This window comes from Lissotriton vulgaris, chromosome 1_2 (assembly GCF_964263255.1).
Source record: "Lissotriton vulgaris chromosome 1_2, aLisVul1.2, whole genome shotgun sequence".
NCBI lineage: Eukaryota > Metazoa > Chordata > Amphibia > Caudata > Salamandridae > Lissotriton > Lissotriton vulgaris.
Window position 1 is genome coordinate 119,287,045 of NC_141686.1, and position 26,347 is coordinate 119,313,391.

General features: G+C 43.4%; 1 protein-coding gene across 1 annotated transcript in view; it reads right to left on the reverse strand.

The window, feature by feature from the left end:
* The window catches only part of LOC147734664 (uncharacterized), a 5,992,067-nt gene that overhangs the window by 797,429 nt on the left and 5,168,291 nt on the right, over nucleotides 1-26,347 (reverse strand). Inside the window, exons 33-34 of the mRNA XM_086952471.1 lie at nucleotides 25,035-25,063; nucleotides 10,916-11,965 (exon numbers count right to left, since the gene is read on the reverse strand). Of these exons, the coding sequence (XP_086808597.1) occupies nucleotides 10,916-11,965; nucleotides 25,035-25,063 (1,079 nt within the window). The remainder of the gene's footprint in view (nucleotides 1-10,915; nucleotides 11,966-25,034; nucleotides 25,064-26,347) is intronic.

Here is a 26,347-nt window from a genome sequence, read left to right on the forward strand (position 1 = left end):
TTGGTAATTTGGATGCTTTTTTGATTAGAGCCGAATCAGTGTTGCAACACGAAATAATACTAACGGAAAAGAGACTCTCCTTGGGTACGTCTATGGGGCATAAAAGGTCATCTTAGGGGCTATTAGCAAAGTCAAATCCCCAGCAGTAGTACTGGAAGGCATAGATCACACTAGTATTGAGCCACAGGATGTAGGGCTGGCTAATACTGATATCGCTGATTTAAACATAGAGGTGGGTATGACTGAGGTATTAAACCTGAGTGACTTTATTGGCAGGTGGCCGGCCAGTCACAAAAAATGATAGATACTATGCATGCAGTACCATTGAGTCCAACAGTATTGGTTACTGTAGGAAGGTGGATATCTGACTATAGGGTTACCCCAACTTTGTGCCTAGTGTTTAGCTGGTTTTTAACTCAGTTGGCCTGGGATCCTGCTAATCAGGGCCCCAGGCTATCTGCTTTCACTCTAAAATGGACTCCATGTACTTTAGGTACATCTCCAATTGGATATTGGGTCACCTTATGAGCCCCTGTATAGTGTACCATAGGTACCCAGGGCATAGGTGTATCCAAGGCCTACCAGGAGCTGCAGCATGTATTATGCCACCCCTGGCTGGCCATCCAAACTGACACAACTGGCTGATCACTCAGCTGGGGTAAGGTCGTGTAATCACCCCTTGCTTAGATATAGTACTCCTATATCTAACCTTATATATAAACACATATGCACCTATAGGTCACTCCTGTGGCAGGCCTTAACAATCCTGAAGGCATAGTTCCTGGTTTTATGTGAGATAGTGCTCTAGCATGAGCTGAGCCTGTCTGGAGCTTTCGGAACCATGTCCATATAGCTGTTCTATGATATAGCCATACCATATACTCTTAAGTGCATTATAATCCTCGCGGTTAATGCTAACTTTGGTTTGGCTTTATCAAAACATGTTGTGTAAGGTGTCATATGCTTTGGAATACTACCCCACCCCCGCCAGTCCTGGTGGCGGGGTAGCATTCCACCCTTCTAGAGGGAGAAGACATGTAGTTGTAGCTTTGACCGGTTAAAGTTAAACAGAGCCTCAGCATCACAAAATGGATGCTGCTGCCACAGACACAAGTCTGACCTCCTGCAGCTGGGGGCCCTTCCAGCAAGGGAGGCCTAGACAATAGATTTCCTGCCTTGGGAGGTGCTAGCACCTCCCCAGACAGGCCATAGTGTATTGGGGTAGGGTGGGATGAATGAAATGAGACACTGCCTGGGGCACACAAGGTGCTCCATGCATAGCCCGGTTCAAACCAGGTGCTGGGGCACTCCAGACCCAGCTCTGGCGCGAAACTGGACAAAGAGAAAGGGGTGTAACCACCCCCTTCCCAGGTTCCACCCATAGGAGGGACCTAGCAGGTAATACAGCTACCTTAATCAGTATAAAGCTAGGAGCTGAGTCTAGAGACTTTAGATTATCCTGAACTGAAAAACTAGAAGACTGAAGAATCTCCCTTGTGGTTAAGAAGTGACCACCCTGTGCAAACAGGCACCACCTAGCGAATTGCCAGTTTGCTTTGTCGATGCTCCCAAAGGATCCCGACATCTCTGCTTCACAGAACTGGACTTCCAGACTTCTCGGACCCCAACCCACACCTCCAGCAAAGCTGAGACCCGTGGCGGACACGAGAGACGTTGGACCGGACACCTGGCCATTTTGCTCTTTGCTAAACTGTGCAGCTTCTCAGGCATCCTTGAAGTTGTGCATTGGGACTTGAGAAGCCCCAACCCCAAGTCGTAAGTGCACCGAAGCTCAGTCCTCCACACTCCACGAGTGCCGCTGGGGGCCTGCTCTTGCATTTCCGCTTGACGCGTCTTCATGGTTGCTAGCCCGATGGCTAGTGGCCATCTTGAAGAGTCCATTTTGAAACAACGCTGCTTGCCTAATTGCTCTGGGATTGCTCTTGCTTTCCTGTAAAAGGGAAGCTCCACAGACCTTGCTGGTCTGTACAAGAAGCCGATCTTCACTTCCTGCGTGGGTTGCCTTTGCCAAGGCTTGTTGACTCCAATCCGGAAGCTGACACTGCCAACAGCGAGAGCCTTTGTTAGAAAGTCTGTATTCAGCTCCTGGTTGTCGTTGACGCCTCCTGGTCCACGTGGCTGCAGAGACAAGCTTCACTTCTTCACCTGTTTGCAGCTCGACATCGCCTGGTTCCTACCTGGTTCCTTCCTAGTCACTGGCTAGTGACCCAGACTCTGTCCCCTCTGCTTTCAGGTTCTTCACTTCCTCGATCCACCCTTGGATCCGACGGACTTCTTCCTCCTGGTCGCCTGCAGCATCTTCTTGCAGCTCTCCATAGGATTCGACGACGAAACCCGACACAACTTCACACCTATGTACCCACCTTCCCTGGGTGAGGTAACTCGAGTACTCCGGTGCTCCCGTGGGTAATAACTATCCAAGTGTCCTACTTTAATTGGGAAGTGTCTGAAATCAACTACTTTGTTAACTTTACGTTCCCATTGAAAGATCATGAGAACTCACGTGTGTGTTTAGACACTGCACAGGCATCCTGTGAGACTCCTACTTCCTAACCTGTAGTTGTTCAGTGTAGTCCCAGCGATTCCCTATGCCCTAGGCCTATACACCTGTTCTGAAGTGGTTCTTGTACCACTTACTTAGTATATGGTTCGTGAGGCCCCTAGGGCAGAATTGTATTAGTGCAACTTAAAATATGCTTATTGAGTCACTTGTGCTGTATCTCACACTCTGACCTTATAAACAGTGCAGAGGGGTTGTGATAGTAATAAATACATATATATTTATATATACCTTGTGTGGTGTCCTTTCAGTTGGTATTCAAGGGTTATTATTGGTAAAACAATTGGCTTCACATGCTCTCTGAAGTTTTACCCTAAGACTGCTTTGTCCATGCTACCACTAGGATAGCTGATTTATAAGGTTGACTTTACAACCATCACTATAAGGGTTGTTTGAACTGATACAAGGTGCCCACTAGAATAGTGGACATCACATATCAGGCCAACCTCTCACAGTTACAAGTGAACCACGGCTATCAAACACCCCTACTATCTTTTCATTAGACACAAATGAAGATTTGAATAGCACAACTAGTCCGGCATTGTCATCGAGGTTGCGCAAACAAAGGCCAGCTTTGGGGAAAAAAGGTCAAGACTACTGGACAAAAAAGAAAGCTAACCCCACTTCGAGGGACTCTGAGACTAGGAAAACGGGGGGGGAGGGGGTCCTGGGGGGTGCAGTTCAAGCAAAAAAATCAGATTGTGAGATAGTACCCAAATCAGAGTTAAGAAAATCTGTGAGTACACAAACAGATGTAGATTTTACAACACATACTCCATGGTTAGAGGAGATAACTGGGAAGTTAGAGAATATGATAAATCAAACCTTAGAAACTGGTGTCAAGGCCAGACTGAATGAAGTAGAAGATCGTATGAGGACAAACCTTTGCCAGTTAGGCAATTAGATTGAGCAGTTGGGTAATTTATTGGGGAATTTAGGAAGGGGTAATGCCCCCATTTGTCCATCCTCTCATGTGGGTGATGTTTATCCACAATACCAATCAAAACCATGTGGGGAGGCTGGTATTCTACCTGATAGAGTTACAACAGGAGGGAAAGTCACTGGGCATAGAGATGATTGATCAAGGAGATTAAACAACATCGCTCAGCATATGGTGGGACATATTGGGGGCGGGGATCATTGCACCCATGGTATTGAGGGGGGCACAATAGGAGGATTGCAAACACAAATAGCCCCTGTAAATCCTACCACTCATTCTGGTAGGATGACGATACATAGTCCTAAAGGTACTGATTTAATACCTAATACTGATGTCTTTCAGTTACCGCCCGCATCCTCACCCTATGTAGTAGTGTTAACTGGAGTCCCGACTCTAAGAAGGGCACAAAAAGAAACTTGGACCAATCTGCAAAATAAAACAGTGGATTGGTTATCAAAATTCAAACAATTTCCTCCCATAAATATCGGTGACATTTTGATGGTCCGTAGAATTGGGTGGTTGGGGGATTCCTCAAAGAACATTAGAGGAGACTGTGTGGTGATACATTTTAGATGCCCACAGTTAGCAAGAAGAATATTAGAGCTTCATGAAGAAATCTCCCCCCAGAAAACATGCATTAGCACCCTTCCACTGGGTTATTTCTATAAACCACCTGTTGGAAATAACAGCAATAATCTGGTCTCCCAAGTTTCACTAACAAATAGATTTGAAGGATTGTCCTCCCTAGATTATCTAGATTTACTGCATGGTACTTTTGCCCCTGTAACATCCTTGGTAAACCATTGTGAGGAATTACATCTTTACCAAAATGCACAAAATAAATCGACTGTGCTGGGGATAAATGAGATATTTAACGGGTAGGGCCTGGAGGATGCCCCGTCCTTACATGTTATTGGCCCAGAATCACACTCAGGGAACCCAGAAGATACTAAAGTATCGATACATCAGGAGGAGAATGTGGGCTCTGAACAAACAGAATTGAGTAGGAATTTAGAAGTGAAGCTCACCTCTTGGAATATAGCAGGACTTAATAAGAACTTAGTGGATACCATATGGAGTGATTATATAGAACACAGTGAGGTAATCCTTTTACAGGAGACTTGGTCACTAGAAATCCCCCATAGATTGGGCTTCAAAACTTTCAGTGTGAATGCCAACCCCTCTGATAGAGGAAGGCCATCAGGGGGTCTGGTAATTTGGATAAGGATTACCCTTGAAATGGATGTCATCCCATTGCATATTCAGTCCCAGGATCTGGTGGGTATAAAAATTGTTACACAAGATGGCAAAGAACTAAATCTAATTAATATCTATAACATGCCAAGTTTAGCTAACAAAGAGTCGCTGGAAATAGAGCAACTTAATTCCTTCCTAGACACATTAGGGCCCATGTCATGGACAATTGTTGGTGACGACTTCAATTGTAGATTCGAACTGATATTGGGCTTCGATAATCTTTTTAAAGAACAAGGCACGGCGAATAACATTCCGGCCTTAGAAAGCAGTAGGGAGATAAAGTGCACTGTTGCAGCAGCGCAAATTTTGTAGCTTACTGTAAGTCATGACCTGAGGGCGTGCAATGGACGTCTGCCTTCGGATAGACCCACTGCATTTCCATTCTGCAGAGCTCACGGAGCCATCTAGATTTTATATTGGTCTCAATACATTTTTGGGAGCATGCCATTGATTTTAAAATTGATCCAAGAACGGAGAGCGATTGTTATCCCTTACAATTATTATTAGAATCAACGTTTTTTTATGGCCACCACAATGGGGTCAGAAGGGGATGATATAGACGCCTGTGAGCTTATAACAAGTAATAACAGACAAGCACTAAAGTGGCCCCATATCCTGGCTAAAAATGCAGTAATGACAAATATTTATAACACATTTTGCTGATATCATCACACCACTCCAGGATCTCTCAGTAGGGGAAAGTCGTGTGTTGGATTTGCATAACAATTTGGTAGTGGCGCTGACACCGCTCCTAAGTAATATATATAGAGAGAGGAATGGAGGAGGGAACAACCAATGTGAGGTGGGAAACCCCTGGTACAATAAAGATTGCAGATTAGCAAAGACTACTTTAATTCAGGCAATCAAAAGTAAAGACACATTAGAAATAAGGGAAAAAAGGCATAATTATAATAGAATGCTTCTAGAAGCAAAAAAAGCCTGGGAGGATGATATTTGGACTGATTTAATAAATGCAGCCAAGTTCAGAGGCCAGGCTGTCTTTTGGAGCTTAATAGCTAGAGGAAATGAATCAGGAAGGACTGTTAAAGACCTCTTTCTAGATGAAAGTACATGGGTTGAACACTTCTCTCATTTATACTCTGATAATACTGGGGATCCTGTTACACTAGAAAAGGAATTGGAAATTACAGCAAAGGTCGCTGACATGCACTTTAGTCTAGAAGAGACGATAAAAGCTATAGAGGCCATTAAACCGGGAAAAGCTCCTGGGCCTGACAAAATCCCAGGAGATTAATTGAAGCATGATATGGAAGTCTGGGCCCCGTACATAAACTTTTAATGTAATTCAATAGTTGTGGGTACCCCTATTCCTGATACTTGGAAAGGAGCGGAGATTGTGACAATTTTTAAAAAGGGTGACCGCTATGATCCGGCAAATTATCGCCCTATTAGTTTAATCGACATTTTACAGAAAGTTTTTGCCAGGCATATTTTAAACAGACTGTTAGAGTGGATGGAAGAGTCAGATATATTATCAAAGTTTCAAGCTGAGTTTAGGATCAAAACTAGTACAACTGATCAGGTTCTCAGATTCACATGTATTTGTTGGAAATACATTTTCTTGAGGAACAACAGTTTATATATTGCCTACATACATTTAAGGGCAGCCTTCGATCTGGTCCCTCGGGTCCTATTATGGGATTCGTTAAGACACATTGGGGTGCCTGAAGAATTACTTGTGCAATTAATCAGGCTCCACAAAGAGAATTATGCTAGAGTAAGATGGGGGCCGAGGGGGGAACTATCCAAGGCAATACCAGTGAAAAGAGGGGCCCGACAAGGGTGCGTGTTGGCACCCACACTTTTTACACTCTATGTAAATGACATCCCTAAATATTTAGGAAGCTGTAAACATGACTCTCCGCAGCTAAGGGGCGAAGTTATCTCACCATTATTATTTGCTGATGATACAATTTTAATTTCGCAAACTCCAAAGGGATTGCAATGCCTAGTGGACTAGGGAAATCAAAGGGGGGAGGAAGAGGTGGTGCTGTGTGGCACTGAGGTGGGCACGTCCTCCTCTTGCGAAAGTAACAGTAATCAGAAAGGTCCGCCTCGAAGAGGGTCAGTGTGTATCCTGTTGTTAATGGAATACACACAATGTGTTAAAATAACCCTCACACACCAAAAGGGCCCTTGGTGTCATGCTTCATCATCGGGGTCTTCCCGCCCGGCTGCCGGACGGGGCAGTGCTGCGACAAGCGACTACGCAGGAGCACCTTTTAAATGTGGGTGCTATGTAAGTGAATTTGAGTGAGTGTCAGTGGGGTCAGGAGTGATGAAAAAGTGATGTTTAAAAAATACCTGGCCTAGTGATAGAAAAAACTATTTATTAAACACTGGCTGGTATTATTAAAAAAGGTGGTGTCGGAAAGATTAAGCGGGTTAATGGGTTTACTTTCCTGTGCGGGTCAACATGTTTTGGGGCGCCATGCCGCTTTGTCAGGACTGGGGTCAGATCCCCCTGTCACTCACTAATGTTTCTCCACAATAAAGTGTATGTACAAAAAAGTGTGGTGGTGATGTTATTTATCAATGTGTATAGATATACAATTTATATTAATACACTTCCCTTGCTAATGCTAAGATACTGATGTAGTCTGCCTGAAAGACAAGAGCACGGTATTATTAATGCGCGGATCCCACAGCGCTAATCTCTTAATTACCTGTAAGAGAAAAGGACAAACATACATATAGCAGTAATCTGGTGCTTGGGAACGCAGGAGAGAGTCCATAGTTTCTATAATTATTGAGGTGATTGACTAGACATAGTTAAGCACACACACGATTAAGCTCACACACAGTTTTACATGTACAGTACAGTAGGTTCAACAGGAGAGAGTCTGTACTCATTTTAAAATACATACTTAGCAAGGTGAGGAACAATGCCCCATGAGCCAACTCTAGATCAAAGAGTATTTGAGGGTCCAACTGCAGGTGAGACAAAGATGGAAAAAAAAGGAAGAAAATAGAGGGTTTCTAGTCCCAGTATTCTGATGGTAGGCACCTTAAAATTATGGTAGTGAAACCACATATGCCACTGTCCTTTAGTCTCTCCCTTTCGGCTATGACATACTTACTCAAACCCCAGCCTCGTTGTGCTTCCTCCTCCGTCCGTGGCTTCCGTGATATTGAGGATGGAAGCTTGGGCGGGTGTTTTTATAGTAGTGTTAATTGGTAAATCGGGGCTGGTCTAATTGCTTAAGGGCTTATGACTCCGTACAGCTGTGCCAGAAAGGAAGGGTGCCGAGGTCTGGTTAATGCGGTGGCCATTGTTAGCTAGTCACCGATCTTTTTTATAATGGCACCAGGACTGGTTGTTGGTTCCGATGTCCCCCATAAATAATCGCCCTACAAATAACTCATTGAAGTTAAGTAAAAGTGGTTCGGGAGGTAAAAAACATTGTCTTGATGCCGCCGCTGTCTGGTGCGTAATGCGCATGGGCGGAGGAGTGTTCCCGGTCCGCGCATGCGTGGTGGAGTGTTTTCGGTCCGCGCATGCGCGGTGGAGTGGGTAATCACCGCGCATGCGCGGACGACAGAGGCACAATGCGCGTGGTTGAACAGGGGTTTTCGGTGGCTCCCTTCCTCAATTTCTAAACAAACTTTGCAAAACTCTGGATGCATACACCGGGCAGGCCGTTGTACTACATGTGAGAGTTGTTACTGGGGAAAAGGACTTGCTGGTTACTGATGGGGAAAAAAACCTGCTAGTACAATGCAGCTATATATAATACAGCTATTTATGTTAGTTTGGCAGGCTTGTATATTTGTGGTCTAAATACTTAAATGCAATTCTTTGACAGGCACAGACAGTGTCAGCTGATTGGGCTGATGTTATAGTGTCTTAAACATCATGGGGCTGGTCAGGGGTTTAGTTGAGACCAGGGTATATCATCATTTAGGCCAGAATGATGTGTACCTAACCGATGCACCCACCGTTGTTCCTTCGTTAGAAGGTCCTTGTCATTGTTGAAAACCTCAATGACAGTCCATTTCAGATCATGAATGCTGTGACCCTTTGTCACATAGTGTGTCGCCATTTTAGTAGTGGTTTTTCTGCAGCGCACATTGCTGCGGTGTTCATTCATACGTATTTTCACCGGTCTGCTTGCCATCCCTATATATTCTTTTTTACAGGGACAGGTCAATCAATCAATCAGTGACATTTATAAAGCGCGCTACATACCCGTAGGGTCTCAAGGCGCTGGGGGGGGGCGCTACTGCTCGAACAGCCAGGTCTTCAGCTTCTTCCTGAAGGAGAGGTGGTCTTGGGTCAGGCGCAGGTCGGTCGGGAGGGAGTTCCAGGTCTTGGCGGCCAGGTAGGAGAAGGACCTTCCTCCTGTAGTCGCTCTTCGGATGCGGGGGACGGCGGCGAGGGCGTGGTTGGCTGATCGGAGGTGGCGTTTGGGAGCGTAGAAGTTGACTCGGCTGTTGAGGTAGCTCGGGCCTTGGTCGTGTAGGGCTTTGTGTGCGTGGGTGAGGAGGCAGAAGGTGATTCTTTTGTTGACGGGGAGCCAGTGAAGGTCTCTCAGATGTCCGGAGATGTGGCTGGTTCGTGGGATGTCGAGGATGAGTCTGGCTGAGGCGTTCTGGATCCGCTGGAGTCTCTTCTGGAGCTTGGCGGTGGTACCGGCGTAGAGGGCGTTGCCGTAGTCCAGTCGGCTGGTGACGAGGGCCTGGGTGACGGTCTTCCTGGTCTCGGTGGGGATCCACCAGAAGATCTTCCGTAGCATGCGTAGGATGTTGAAGCACGCCGAGGAGACGTTGTTGACTTGCCTGGTCATGGAGAGGGAGGAGTCCAGGATGAAGCCCAGGTTGCGTGCATGGTCTGTCGGTTTGGGTGCGGTGCCCAGGGCGGGAGGCCACCAGGAGTCGTCCCAGGCGGAGGGAGAGGAGCCCAGGATGAGGACCTCCGTCTTGTCCGTGTTCAGTTTCAGGCGGCTGGTCGTCATCCACTCGGCTACCTCTTTCATCCCTTCGTGCAGGTTGGCTCTGGCGGCGGCGGGGTTGTTGGTCAGGGAGAGGATCAGCTGGGTGTCGTCGGCGTAGGAGATTATGCTGAGGTTGTGTTTGCGTACGATGGCCGCGAGGGGGCTCAGGTGATTAAGTAAACCACGTTGCGACTGTTACAATTGGTAAATGCCCGTTGTTCCCATGTAGTTTGATTGGAGAATGTGATTGTGCGGCTTTTTTGCGTGTATTGACAAGACGCGCATGAGCCACATGGGTGGTGGCCTCCAACTTCTGTAAGTCTGGTGGGGCGTTGGACTCAATGTTCCTAGGCCTTGTGTGAACCAGCATATCCTTAAGATTCTTGCCTCTCCTATGCGAGAACATTGGTTTGCGGAAATCAAGTTTGCCACAATTAAGCAATCAAGTTTGCCACAATTAAGCATTCTCCAATGTTTGTTCACAATCTTAGTGATGTGGTTGGAGTTGGTGTTATATGTTGTAACACAGATGGGTCTTGGGTCAGGCTCTTTGTTACAGGTTTCTTCTAGTAGGGCCTCTCTGTTGTTGTTACGGGCTCTTTTTTGGCCTTTCTTGACAATGGCTTTTGGATAGTTTCTATTCAGTAATTTGCATTCCAAATCTGCCGCCTGGGTCTTAAAATCCTTGATGTTGCTGCAGTTGCGTCGCAGTCGAAGGAATTGCCCATAGGGTAGATTCTCGCGTAGGTGTCGTGGGTGAAAGCTGTCGTAAAGTAACAAGCTATTTTTAGCTCTGGGTTTGAAGTGTGTGCTTGTTTCTAGTTTTCCATCAATAGGGTAGATATTCAGATCAAGGAACACAAGGTTCTCTTTGGAAACAGTGTGGGTAAATTTTAAGAACCGATCTTGTTGGTTTAGCCATTTCATAAACAGGTTGACTGAGTCCTGATCACCCCTCCAGATCACAAGCACATCGTCAATGTACCTCTTCCACGTTACCACGTGGTTTCTATATGGATTCTGGTCGCTGAGGATCGTGGACGTTTCCAGGTGGTGTACGTATAAACTTGCCAGACTAGGGGCACAGGTGCTGCCCATACTCGTGCCCTGCTTTAGCAGATAGTAAGTGTCTTCGTGCTGAAAGTAGTTTTTCTTCAGTGTTAGAGAGATGCACTCAAGTACCACCTGTCTTGGTGTGTGATATTTCCAGGGGTAGAGAAAAGAACTTCCTCTATTATCTCCAAAGTTTCTTGGTAGGGAAGGCTTGTGTAGAGACTCTCTATATCCAAACCTACTAAGAGGTGTTGTTCTGGGTCGAACTGTATCTCTTTGACCAGCTGTAGGACAGCTTTCGTGTCTCTCAGATAGGTACTGGTTGCTTGCACAATGGGTCTGAGAAATGCGTCAGCAAATTTTGACAAGGGTGCAAGGACTGAGACTATAGGGCGTCCAGGTGGATAAGGGGCATCCTTATGAATCTTTGGTATCGTGTAAAAATACGGTGTTTTGGGGTTGTCTTGAATCAGAAATTCACTCTCTGTTTTAGAGAGCCAATCATGTGCTGTAACTTCCTCGATCATTATCAGAATACAGATCCTGACCTCTTCTGTTGGGTCATCCCTAAGTATTTGATAGTTGCACCTATCTTCCAACAACTTTCTACATTCCCTATCGTAGTTTGCATAGGTCTGTATAACTGTAGCCCCGCCTTTGACGGCCGGCTTAATCACATTATCTTGGTTGTTGGCAAGCTCATGTAGAGCAACTCTCTCTAATCTGGAGATGTTCTGGAATTTAGTGCCTCTATCCGTGGGCAGTTTCTCTAGATCCTCCATGACCGCTTTCTCAAAAGCCAGGAGTTCTACCGGTATTGTAGAGTCTAGTGGGGTAAAGGTGGATTTTTTCTTTAGTCCCGTGTCAGATTGGTCATTAGTCTCATTCTCAGAGTTCTGGAAGAATGCTCGTAGCTTCAATTTCCACATAAACTCTTTCATTTCTTGACAGATTTTGAATTTGTCCATTTTATTGGTTGGGACAAAACCCAACCCCTTTGACAGGACCTTCTCTTGGGCTTCTGTTAATTGCAAATCAGATAGGTTCACCACTAGGTTCCCCGACTGGTTGATGCTGTCTGGCTCCGGGTTGACACTCCTGGGGGTACTGCTGGTTGTTGGTTCCAGTGTACCTGTGTGCCCTTTCGGTTCCTTCCCCTGCGGGGGCCTTGGCGCTGGCCTAAAAAAGGCGGTGGGCCATAGTAGTTGTATGAGGGTGCCTGTTGGTTCCAAGGTTGGAACTGATTACCCATATAGGGTGGCATTGGTGGATATTGCATGTATCCAGGTGGCCCTTGGTAGGGTCCCCAACCTCTCCCGCCTTGTGGATATGGTCTTCTATGGGATGGCGCCCCACCTCTGGCTCCCTGATTGCTGTTCCTACTCGAACCTGAACTGTTGGAGCTTGTGTCTGAGTAGTCCGTGTCTTGATCACTATTGTGATTCTTGGACACATATTCTTTTTTAATATAGGGGTATATGCGTTCTTGTGTAAACCCCTCTGTATCTTTTTTGTGTTTCTTGTATTTGCTTTTCTTTAGGGTTAGTTCAAAATCTGTCATTTCCTGATTAAGTTCCTCAAGTCTCTTCTTGAGGGCGGCTGGAGATAGGTAACTCTTAATTTTCACCTCAAGTTTTGTTATCTCTATTTTCAGTTCTTGTGTAAGTTTGGTGGCAGTTTTTATAATCAGGACTAGCCAGTCCCTGCTACACCTCCAACTTATCAATGACCAGTCTCTTTTGAATTCTAAGTCATGTGTGAAAATAAAAGGTTCATTTTTTACTATTAGGCCTGGAGGGGCAGTTTTTGTTTTGAGGTACTCTGACATCAGTAGGCCATGTAAAGCTGTCTTAATCTGTGTTCTTCTTAGAACAGCTTGTTCATCCCAATCGCCGTCGTTTGTGCCTGGTTCAGAATTGCTCAGCCATTCAAAAGGGCGGAGAGTAGCTAGAATCCTATCGACTTCTTCGTCATCGAAAGTGAGGCCTCCTGCATCTTCCATGATGAAAAGCTAACCTTGTGTGTGAGGTGACTATGTGTGTGGAGTAACTGTGATGTGCACGAAAAACAAAGTTGTAAGTGGATGCAAAAGAGACACAGAGACAAACAAATTGGTAGTCCTGTGTTAATACAGAAATACTGGTTATCTCAATTGGACATTGGGAAAGAATACTCCCACAGCTGTGCGCTGTCTAAAGAGTAGGGAAATCAAAGGGGGGAGGAAGAGGTGGTGCTGTGTGGCACCGAGGTGGGCACGTCCTCCTCTTGCGAAAGTAACAGTAATCAGAAAGGTCCACCTCAAAGAGTGTCAGTGTGTATCCTGTTGTTAATGGAATACACACAATGTGTTAAAATACTCCTCACACACCAAAAGGGCCCTTGGTGTCATTCTTCATCATCGGGGTCTTCCCGCCCGGCTGCCGGACGGGGCAGTGCTGCGACAAGCGACTACGCTGGAGCACCTTTTAAATGTGGGTGCTATGTGAGTGAATTTGAGTGAGTGTCAGTGGGGTCAGGGGTGATGAAAAAGTGATGTTTAAAAAATACCTGGCCTAGTGATAGAAAAAACTATTTAATAAACACTGGCTGGTATTATTAAAAAAGGTGGTGTCGGAAAGATTAAGCGGGTTAATGGGCTTACTTTCCTGTGCGGGTCAACATGTTTCGGGGCGCCATGCCCCTTCGTCAGGACCGGGGTCAGATCCCCCTGTCACTCACTAATGTTTCTCCACAATAAAGTGTATGTACAAAAAAGTGTGGTGGTGATGTTATTTATTAATGTGTATAGATGTACAATTTATATTAATACACTTCCCTTGCTAATGCTAAGATACTGATGCAGTATGCCTGAAAGACAAGAGCACGGTATTATTAATGCACGGATCCCACTGCGCTAATCTCTTAATTACCTGTAAGAGAAAAGGACAAACATACATATAGCAGTAATCTGGTGCTTGGGAACCCAGGAGAGAGTCCATAGTTTCTATAATTATTGAGGTGATTGACTAGACATAGTTAAGCACACACACAATTAAGCTCACCCACAGTTTTACATGTACAGTACAGTAGGTTCAACTGGAGAGAGTCTGTACTCATTTTAAAATACATACTTAGGAAGGTGAGGAACAATGCCCCATGAGCCAACTCTAGACCGAAGGGTATTTGAGGGTCCAACTGCAGGTGAGACAAAGATGGAAAAAAAAAAAGGAAGAAAATAGAGGGTTTCTAGTCCCAGTATTCTGTTGGTAGGCACCTTAAAATTATGGTAGTGAAACCACATATGCCACTGTCCTTTAGTCTCTCCCTTTCGGCTATGCCGTACTTACTCAAACCCCAGCCTCGTTGTGCTTCCTCCTCCGTCCGTGGCTTCCGTGATAGTGAGGATGGAAGCTTGGGCGGGTGTTTTTATAGTAGTGTTAATTGGTAAATCGGGGCTGGTCTACTTGCTTAAGGGCTTATGACTCCGGCACTGCCCTGTCCGGCAGCCGGACGGGAAGACCCCGATGATGAAGCATGACACCAAGGGCCCTTTTGGTGTGTGAAGGGTATTTTAACATATTGTGTGTATTCCATTAACAACAGGATACACACTGACCCTCTTTGAGGTGGACCTTTCTGATTATTGTTACTTTCGCAAGAGGAGGACGTGCCCACCTCGGTGCCACACAGCACCACCTCTTCCTCCCCCCTTTGATTTCCCTACTCTTTAGACAGCGCGCAGCTGTGGGAGTATTCTTTCCCAATGTCCAATTGAGATAACCAGTATTTCTGGACTAACACAGGACTACCAATTTGTTTGTCTGTGTGTCTCTTTTGCATCCACGCACTACTTTGTTTTTCGTGCACATCACAGTTACTCCACACACATAGTCACCTCACACACAAGGTTAGCTTTTCATCATGGAAGATGCAGGAGGCCTCACTTTCGATGACGAAGAAGTCGATAGGATTCTAGCTACTCTCCGCCCTTTTGGAGGGCTGAGCAATTCTGAACCAGGCACAAACGACGGCGATTGGGATGAACTAGCTGTTCTAAGAAGAACACAGATTAAGACAGCTTTACATGGCCTACTGATGTCAGAGTACCTCAAAACAAAAACTGCCCCTCCAGGCCTAATAGTAAAAAATGAACCTTTTATTTTCACACATGACTTAGAATTCAAAAGAGACTGGTCATTGATAAGTTGGAGGTGTAGCAGGGACTGGCTAGTCCTGATTATAAAAACTGCCACCAAACTTACACAAGAACTGAAAATAGAGATAACAAAACTTGAGGTGAAAATTAAGGAGTTACCGATCTCCAGCCGCCCTCAAGAAGAGATTTGAGGAACTTAATCAGGAAATGACAGATTTTGAACTAACCCTAAAGAAAAGCAAATACAAGAAACACAAAAAAGATACAGAGGGGTTTACACAAGAACGCATATACCCCTATATTAAAAAAGAATATGTGTCCAAGAATCACAATAGTGATCAAGACACGGACTACTCAGACACAAGCTCCAACAGTTCAGGTTCGAGTAGGAACAGCAATCAGGGAGCCAGAGGTGGGGCGCCATCCCATAGAAGACCATATCCACAAGGCGGGAGAGGTTGGGCACCCTACCAAGGGCCACCTGGATACATGCAATATCCACCAATGCCACCCTATATGGGTAATCAGTTCCAACCTTGGAACCAACAGGCACCCTCATACAACTACTATGGCCCACCGCCTTTTTTAGGCCAGCGCCAAGGCCCCCGCAGGGGAAGGAACCGAAAGGGCACATAGGTACACTGGAACCAACAACCAGCAGTACCCCCAGGAGTGTCAACCCGGAGCCAGACAGCATCAACCAGTCGGGAAACCTAGTGGTGAACCTATCTGATTTGCAATTAACAGAAGCCCAAGAGAAGGTCCTGTCAAAGGGGTTGGGTTTTGTCCCAACCAATAAAATGGACAAATTCAAAATCTGTCAAGAAATGAAAGAGTTTATGCGGAAATTGAAGGTACGAGCATTCTTCCAGAACTCTGAGAATGAGACTAATGACCAATCTGACACGGGACTAAAGAAAAAATCCACCTTTACCCCACTAGACTCTACAATACCGGTAGAACTCCTGGCTTTTGAGAAAGCGGTCATGGAGGATCTAGAGAAACTGCCCACGGATAGAGGCACTAAATTCCAGAACATCTCCAGATTAGAGAGAGTTGCTCTACATGAGCTTGCCAACAACCAAGATATTGTGATTAACAACAAAGAACGGGGCTACAGTTATACAGACCTATGCAAACTACGATAGGGAATGTAGAAAGTTGTTGTAAGATAGGCGCAACTATCAAATACTTAGGGATGACCCAACAGAAGAGGTCAGGATCTGGATTCTGATAATGATTGAGGAAGCCACAGCACATGATTGGCTCTCTAAAAAAGAGAGTGAATTTCTGATTCAAGATAACCCCAAAACCGTATTTTTACACGATACCAAAGATTCATAAGGATGCCCCTTATCCACCTGGACGCCCTATAGTCTCAGGTATCGATTCAATCCTTGAACCCTTGTCAAAATTTGCTGACGCATTTCTCAGACCCATTGCGCAAGCAACCAGTACCTATCTGAGAGACACGAAAGCTGTCCTACAGCTGGTCAAAGAAATACAGTTCGACCCAGAACAACACCTCTAAGTAGGTTTGGATATAGAGAGTCTCTACACAAGCCTTCCCTACCAAGAAACTTTGGAGATAATAGAGGAAGTTCTTTTCTCTACCCCTGGAAATATCACACACCAAGACAGGTGGTACTTGAGTGCATCTCTCTAACACTGAAGAAAAACTACTTTCAGCACGAAGACACTTACTATCTGCAAAAGCAGGGCACGAGTATGGGCAGCACCTGTGCCCCTAGTCTGGCAAGTTTATACGTACACCACCTGGAAACGTCCAAGATCCTCAGCGACCAGAATCCATATAGAAACCACGTGGTAACGTGGAAGAGGTACATTGACGATGTGCTTGTGATCTGGAGGGGTGATCAGGACTCAGTCAACCTGTTTATGAAATGGCTAAACCAACAAGATCGGTTCTTAAAATTTACCCACATTGTTTCCAAAGAGAACCTTGTGTTCCTTGATCTGAATATCTACCCTATTGATGGAAAACTAGAAACAAGCACACACTTCAAACCCAGAGCTAAAAATAGCTTGTTACTTTACGACAGCTTTCACCCACGACACCTACGCGAGAATCTACCCTATGGGCAATTCCTTCGACTGCGACGCAACTGCAGCAACATCAAGGATTTTAAGACCCAGGCGGCAGATTTGGAATGCAAATTACTGAATAGAAACTATCCAAAAGCCATTGTCAAGAAAGGCCAAAAAAGAGCCCGTAACAACAACAGAGAGGCCCTACTAGAAGAAACCTGTAACAAAGAGCCTGACCCAAGACCCATTTGTGTTACAACATATAACACCAACTCCAACCACATCACTAAGATTGTGAACAAACATTGGAGAATGCTTAATTGTGGCAAACTTGATTGCTTAATTGTGGCAAACTTGATTTCCGCAAACCAATGTTCTCGCATAGGAGAGGCAAGAATCTTAAGGATATGCTGGTTCACACAAGGCCTAGGAACATTGAGTCCAACGCCCCACCAGACTTACAGAAGTTGGAGGCCACCACCCATGTGGCTCATGCGCGTCTTGTCAATACACGCAAAAAAGCCGCACAATCACATTCTCGATTCAAACTACATGGGAACAACGGGCATTTACCAATTGTAACAGTCGCAACGTGGTTTACTTAATCACCTGTCCCTGTAAAAAAGAATATATAGGGATGGCAAGCAGACCGGTGAAAATACGTATGAATGAACACCGCAGCAATGTGCGCTGCAGAAAAACCACTACTAAAATGGCGACACACTATGTGACAAAGGGTCACAGCATTCATGATCTGAAATGGACTGTCATTGAGGTTTTCAACAATGACAAGGACCTTCTAACGAAGGAACAACGGTGGGTGCATCGGTTAGGTACACATCATACTGGCCTAAATGATGATATACCCTGGTCTCAACTAAACCCCTGACCAGCCCCATGATGTTTAAGACACTATAACATCAGCCCAATCAGCTGACACTGTCTGTGCCTGTCAAAGAATTGCATTTAAGTATTTAGACCACAAATATACAAGCCTGCCAAACTAACATAAATAGCTGTATTATATATAGCTGCATTGTACTAGCAGGTTTTTTTCCCCATCAGTAACCAGCAAGTCCGTTTCCCCAGTAACAACTCTCACCTGTAGTACAACGGCCTGCCCGGTGTATGCATCCAGAGTTTTGCAAAGTTTGTTTAGAAATTGAGGGAGTGAGCCACCGAAAACCCCTGTTCAACCACGCGCATTGTGCCTCTGTCGTCCGCGCATGCGCGGACCGAAAACACTCCACCACGCATGCGCGGACCGGGAACACTCCTCCACCCATGCACATTACGCACCAGACAGCGGCGGCATCAAGACGATGTTTTTTACCTCCCGAACCACTTTTACTTAACTTCAATGAGTTATTTGTATGGCGATTATTTATGGGGGACATCGGAACCAACAAGCAGTCCTGGTGCTATTATAAAAAAGATCGGTGACTAGCTAACAATGGCCACCACATTAACCAGACCTCGGCACCCTTCCTTTCTGGCACAGCTGTACAGAGTCATAAGCCCTTAAGCAATTAGACCAGCCCCGATTTACCAATTAACACTACTATAAAAACACCCGCCCAAGCTTCCATCCTCACTATCACGGAAGCCACGGACGGAGGAGGAAGCACAACGAGGCTGGGGTTTGAGTAAGTATGGCATAGCTGAAAGGGAGAGACTAAAGGACAGTGGCATATGTGGTTTCACTACCATAATTTTAAGGTGCCTACCATCAGAATACTGGGACGAGAAACCCTCTATTTTCTTCCTTTTTTTTTTCCATCTTTGTCTCACCTGCAGTTGGACCCTCACATACCCTTCGGTCTAGAGTTGGATCATGGGGCATTGTTCCTCACCTTGCAAGTATGTATTTTAAAATGAGTACAGACTCTCTCCAGTTGAACCTACTGTACTGTACATGTAAAACTGTGTGTGAGCTTAATTGTATGTGTGCTTAACTATGTCTAGTCAATCACCTCAATAATTATAGAAACTATGGACTCTCTCCTGGGTTCCCAAGCACCAGATTACTGCTATATGTATGTTTGTCCTTTTCTCTTACAGGTAATTAAGAGATTAGCGCTGTGGGATCCGCGCAATAATAATACCGTGCTCTTGTCTTTCAGGCATACTACATCAGTATCTTAGCATTAGCAAGGGAAGTGTATTAATATAAATTGTATATCTATACACATTGATAAATAACATCACCACCACACTTTTTTGTACATACACTTTATTGTGGAGAAACATTAGTGAGTGACAGGGGGATCTGACCCCGGTCCTGACAAAGGGGCATGGCGCCCCGAAACATGTTGACCCGCACAGGAAAGTAAGCCCATTAACCCGCTTAATCTTTCCGACACCACCTTTTTTAATAATACCAACCAGTGTTTATTAAATAGTTTTTTCTATCACTAGGCCAAGTATTTTTTAAACATCACTTTTTCATCACCCCTGACCCCACTGACACTCACTCAAGTTCACTCACATAGCACCCACATTTAAAAGGTGCTCCAGCGTAGTCGCTTGTCGCAGCACTGCCCCGTCCAGCAGCCGGGCGGGAAGACCCCGATGATGAAGCATGACACCAAGGGCCCTTTTGGTGTGTGAGGGGTATTTTAACACATTGTGTGTATTCCATTAACAACAGGATACACACTGACCCTCTATGAGGTGGACCTTTCTGAATGCCTAGTTGACTCCTTTAACACTTATTGCACTCCGAAGGGCCTGGAAACCAACTCAAGTAAAACCAAATACATGTCTATAAACCCACATAAATCTTTTAAGAAGAATTTAGTTTTAAATAACCAAAAATTGGAATATGTGGAAAGTTTTATTTACTTAAGGGTCACTTTCGATAGTTAATTGTCCTGGAAGGAACAAGAACAGGATAATCTTGCTCCAAAATTCATTGCCGATATTGAAAAAACACGGGGCTAGTGCTTCTAAGGCTGTTCTCCTGCTTTGGAGATATTTAAGTTTAAAGCCCAATCAGCCGCACAATATGGAGCAGAGATTTGGGGGCCATACTGTAAAAAGAACTTTGAACGGGAAGAAAATAATTTCTTCCGGAAATTATTAAAACTCCCAATTAGAACGCCCCTAATCCCGGTAGTTATGGATCTTAATATCAAGCATACAGATTATCATGCAGCATTAAGACCATTACTATTTTGGGTCAGGATATGGTCAACTCCTGAGCTGACCCATTATAGAGAAGGCTTAGAGGAGATTTTGATGACCGACGGAAGCAAAGATATTCCTTGGCTCAAACATGTGGCATCATGGATGAGGACGTTAGGCTTATCCCATTATTGGGAGGATCCTTTGCAGTTGACATCATCTTGTAAACAACACTTAAAGTCTTCTTTTTGGACCTATAGAAACAACAATGTATTACATAGTTCTTCTGTTGGGTCCTTAACTCTGAAATTTATAGCCTCCAAAGATGTTGCCTGTTTTGAGCCTTTTTTGGATGAGGTGCGTCCCCACGTAGCGAAATCCCTATCTCTGCAATTTAGATACAGGGTTCTACAAACAAATGTGAATTTGTCTAGATGGGGCAATAATAAGGAGGATAGTAACTATGGTTGGTGCTCCTTATGCACAGAAGGGGTCAAAGAAAATGATGTGCACATACTCTTTTTTTGTCCTGTATATAAATCGGCAAGGAAAAGATGGCTCAGACCTCTTTGTAGGAATTTGGGCATCAGAAGCTATAGTGAGGCAGAACGCATATTGAAGACTGATACATCACAACAGGTCGTCTTTTGCGTTAGCAGGTTCTTATTTAGTGTATACCTGACAAGGAATATAGTTGGGCTAAAGTTTTAGCACTAACGATTCGTTCTTCCAATGTTTAGTAGAAGAGTATTGCACTTGCACTTTCCAATCTGATTACGTTAATTGTGACTAAAGTCCCGCCTCCCTGTGACAGCACCTTTGTAGTTATTGACTGGAATACTTTTTATATGGTATAAAATGCCTAGCTTTTAAACGTTTTAAATGTATTTATGATTATAGATAGATTTTATGGCGAATAAGGAACAGATTAGAAACTTGTATATTGATGCCCTTTTGTTGTACCCCAACCTTCGAATTAATTCTTGGATCGATTTTGGTTATTGTAAACACTGTGTTTTAAAATGTATCTTTTATGGTTGCAAATGACCGAAATAAAGATTAATGAATGAATGATTAGGCCCAAAGACAAGGCTTACCCGTCAACAGCCCGAAGTGGCTCAGGTTCTTTTTTAGAAACTTGGGTTATATGTAATTTTCTGGCAAACTCCAGATCAAAAAAACTGCCAGTTGCTCCTGAATCTATAAGAACAGGTATGCTATGTCTTTGTTGGTTTGTCAAGATAAAAGTCAGTCACACAGTGAAGTGTCTAGGAGTATGATTGATCACATTGGTCACATAATGAGAGATCTGCTTGTCATTATCTTTCGAAGAAACGATCTCTACTTTCCTCGAGAAGTTTAGTTTTCCTCTTTCTTAGGTAAGTCACTTACTACAGCTAAAGTTCTCTTTTTAGTGGGTTTTACAGGGCACTCCCTAGCAAAATTACCAGATTTTCCACAGTAAAGGCAAAGGTTTCCTTTAAGTCTTCGTTCTTTTTCTTCTGCAGAGAGTGGTCCTTTTATACCACCAATCTGCATAGGCTCTACATGAGAATTCTTGTCCTTATCCTCTGTCTCTTTCTTGTCTATCTTAAAATGCAGATTTCTGATATCCCCTCTGGGTCTTTCAGTCTTTCGCTCCCCCCAGTCTGTGATCAAGTTTGACTACCAAGTCTAGGAACTCAGTATATTCTTCAGGCAGATTAACAATATGTGCTAAGGAGTCTTTCAGGTCCTCTCTAAGACCTCTATAAAATAATGATATTCTTTTATCTCCGGACCAATGAGTCTCAGCTAATAATTTATTAAAGGTGGTTACGTAGGTTAACAAGTCCTTTGTTCCTTGTTGACGAAGATTCACAAGTTCATTGTCAGAGGCTTGAATGAAAACATGCTTAGCAAATAGACTAGACATGGTTGTCTTAAAGTTAGCTAAGCTATGCAATAGGGGATGATTGGAGTCAACCAGAGGCATAGTCCAATTGGCTGCAACACCCCCCAAATATGAGATTATACTTGCTACCTTGGATGTGTTAGTTGTGAACACCTGGGGTTTGCACATAAAATCTAAGTGGCAGTGACTCATGAAAGTCAAATAACTATTGCTGTATCCAGTGAATCTTTCTGGGTTAGCTAGAGGGACAGGGCTAAGGGTAACTACTGTAACCTGCAATGGTTGTTCTGTGGTTTGACCTGAAGCATTCCGCGAATAGAAGGATGTAAAACCAAACGGTGGAGGGTAAACATATTTTTTTCTGTCTTTCCTAACGGATCTCTCCAGTTTGTAAAACCTGATCTAGTTTTATGTAATTCCTGTCTTAGGGTCTGATTCTCCATACGCAATTCCTGCATCTCCTCATTTAATCTGTGAACTAATTGTGTTAACTGGTCGGTATCCATAGCATCAAGGTTCAGAACCAAGAAGGAAACAAGGGAGAGGTGTGGCTTCGCTTTCTGTCACGATGTCAATGACCACAGCCTCCTAGTTTTCCGGTTGTTTCCTTCTTGATGCTGCGTGTTCCTAAATCGTCCCTGAATCAACCAAACTGGCAAAAATATAATAACTCTTGTCGATCTGATTGATCCCTGGGGGAAAGGGGAATTGGAATGAGAAACAAGAAAAAACACTGGACTCCGTCTTCTGAGAAAGTTGTGTAGTCGTTTCTCAACTGGAAGTGACTTTGAGCTCTTTTCTTAATTGTCTATGAATAGGAACAACAGAATATGAAAATAGAATTGTTACTGCTCTTTAAGACATCAAAAATTAACGTAGGTGACTGCCTACCTAATCTAGAAGAGCCCATGCGCACACTTCATTAGATACTTTCTTTTGTCCTCATGAGATCCTTTAATAACGCAGAGACACCTATTAGCGATTGCATCAACAATATACATATATATATATATATATCTATATATATATATATATATATATATATATATATATATATATCTATATATATATATATATATATATATATATATATATATTCAAGAACCGTCCACTCCAACTCGGCTAGACAAACGACCAGCACACGATACCATGGGTTTGTGAATTTTTAATTCAAGCCCCTACCCCCACAACAGACGCGTTTCGCCAGAAGGCTTCGTCAGTGTTCACCTGTGCAATACTGCCCAACGCCATTTAAAGCCACCTTCCGTATTCACATCATAAACATAAATGACGGTTTTCATTGCAGTAGAAAAATAGCAGCGGCCATCTTTTAGTGTGCAAATTCGCAAAGACATTCATTTAATCACCATGGCGTTGCGTTATGATAAAGTGCTCCAGTGCAATTTAAAAACATTCGGGCAACAAGTTACTCTTTTTTTTAAATCAAAATGCATGCATGCTGAGAGTTTTTTTCAAGCAATATTCTACTTTACAGGCTACGGTATTCACAGCAACATATTATTTGGACATATGTCCATTTTTGCATCGTAACCTGGACTTTATCATCTTAGACTTCCGCCCTGAATGGGCAAAAGTAAAGCTATTGATTATAAGCGTTTTGTTAAGCCCTGAATGGGCAATCAAAATCTTGTAGAATTGTTGGTGAGACTCAGAAAATGTAGCCTAAGCAGGAGCCTGAATGTGGGATGAGGTACTTTCAGATGTTGTTCCGTACCCAATTGTATTTACAGATGTACCCGCATTTCTTCATTATTGTTAAGTCCCCAGGGAACCATTGTCTTTGGCCCAATGATGTATTTGGACTCAAGAGTAAAAAAACAAACAAAAAAAAAAAAAAAAATATATATATATATATATATATATATATTTAGTCACCAACTCGTTCCACAGAAGGTGCACACCATTACGGTCGGTGCCAGACAGCAGGGATGAACGTGTCCCCGCAGATAATCTTTCACCAAAATAAAGAATAATGTCTGCACACATCCATTGCTTTATGCTTGGGTTTTATTCAAGAGACTCAAGGAGCCCCATTCACCTACGCGTTTCGACTGCAGGTCTTGATCACAGTGTTGCCACTTGTCTTTTTTCTATGTTCGTTATTTATACATTTACTACCCATCAGCTAGCAATGAAGCATCTTGGGAGATGTAGTTTAACAAATACTTGTGAAAATACGAAACGTTTTAAGCTTTACATTTCATTGTATAAACCCATTATCACCACGCCCATTGCAGTTCCACATCGTTGGGCATAGTATGCGTCTTTCTTTTTAACAAAGTATACGATGTGGAACTGCAATGGGCGTGGCTTTTTCACCGAGCTACGCTAATCTGGCAATGGGTTTTTGGGAAAGAACCATTGCTTGGGATGAAGAAAATGACTACTATACATCAAAAGTAGTAACATGGCTTCGTTTCATCGACGACCTGTTCCTTATTTGGAACGGCACTGAACTTGAATTCTCTGAATACTTGAACAAACTCAACAACAACGATCTGGGATTGAGAGTTACATCAGTCATCAGTGAAAATGAAATTGTATTTCTAGACACAAAGGTATACATTGATAATGGACAATTGGAGACCACTATCCACAGAAAAAATACAGCAACAAACAGTATTTTACATGGAGATAGTTTTCATCCTACAGTTTTAAAAAAAAGTATACCCTACGGTGAATTTATCCGGATGAAAAAAACTGCTCAAATCCAGAGGAAATGAATCTTAAATATAAAGAGACAACGAAAAGATTCCTGAAACGAGGATACAATTACAAAGATGTAAGAAAAGGAGAATTAAAAGTCAGAGAACTTACAAGAACACAAACTCTAATCGACAAAAAACGAACTGAACCAACATCCAAATCTGAACCAATCAGAATGATTATGACCTACAGTAAGGAGAGTCAAAACATAAGAAGGATCCTTAATAAATATTGGAACATAATCAAAAGAGACCCAGACATTGGTGACTAAATGAGTGAACATCCCTTGGTCACATTCAGAAAACCTCCCTCCTTACAAGACAAACTTGTCAACAGTCACTTCAAACTGAACAGGAAAAAAGACTGATTAACCGCCAGACAAAAAGGCTTCACCAAATGCTTTAATTGTAAAGCTTGTATAGTAGGACTATCTCGGAAATCCTTAAAAGATCCACAAGGCAGGATCTTTAACATAGAGGACACCATAACCTGTAAAACTACTCATGTTGTTTATATCTTAACATGTGCATGTGGAAAGAACTACATTGGTATGACCACTTGTCCACTACACAAAAGAATTTTGGAGCACATCCGAGCGATTCAAAATGGAGACATGTCCTATGCTATTGCTAAAAATATGTCATCACACCCTGGAAAAAGTTGGAAGGACATACGCCACAGTGGCATAGCAACTATACTTCCTAATGAAAGAGGAGGTAACCGGAAATTACAACTGAGGAGACCGGAGTCGCGTTTGATTATACGTTTCCAAACTAAGACTCCGAGAGGATTGAACATGGATGATGAGATGCATGTGCATCTCTAATGTTAACATTTGGGGACTTCAACAGTTATGAATGGCCTTGACTTCTTGAATATGTGTAGATTATCACGACATTTATTGTGGGCACTGAGCCCTACATAATAAAGATTTGGGGACTGGACCTTTCAAAAGGGGTAAAATGGCACTAAGCCAATACTAGAACTCTCACTAGCATAGACATTATATCCAAAGAATTTGGCAAAAAATGTACTATGTGTCGGTATAACTAATACATTAGTTATATGGAATTATTTCCATGCATAAAAACCGATATGTGTAATTTCCTGAATTGATTGCCCATCTCCCCAAATACCTCTGTGATAAAAAAAACAAGTGTGATAATCATGATAATGGGTTTATACAATGAAATGTAAAGCTTAAAACGTTTCGTATTTTCACAAGTATTTGTTAAACTACATCTCCCAAGATGCTTCATTGCTAGCTGATGGGTAGTAAATGTATAAATAACGAACATAGAAAAAAGACAAGTGGCAACACTGTGATCAAGACTTGCGGTCGAAACGCGTAGGTGAATGGGGCTCCTTGAGTCTCTTGAATAAAACCCAAGCATAAAGCAATGGATGTGTGCAGACATTATTCTTTATTTTGGTGAAAGATATATATATATATATATATGTAGGTGACGTTACAAGGCTAGTCATGTTAGCAATGGTTATTCAATATTAAATAATAACTTTGACTCTCAGGGATGACTTCTTCAGAAGGGGTCTTAAATTATAAATAAAGAAAACAAAACACAGAACAAAATGTGCTTCAAATGCACCTTGAATCTCCTTGTCTTTCAGG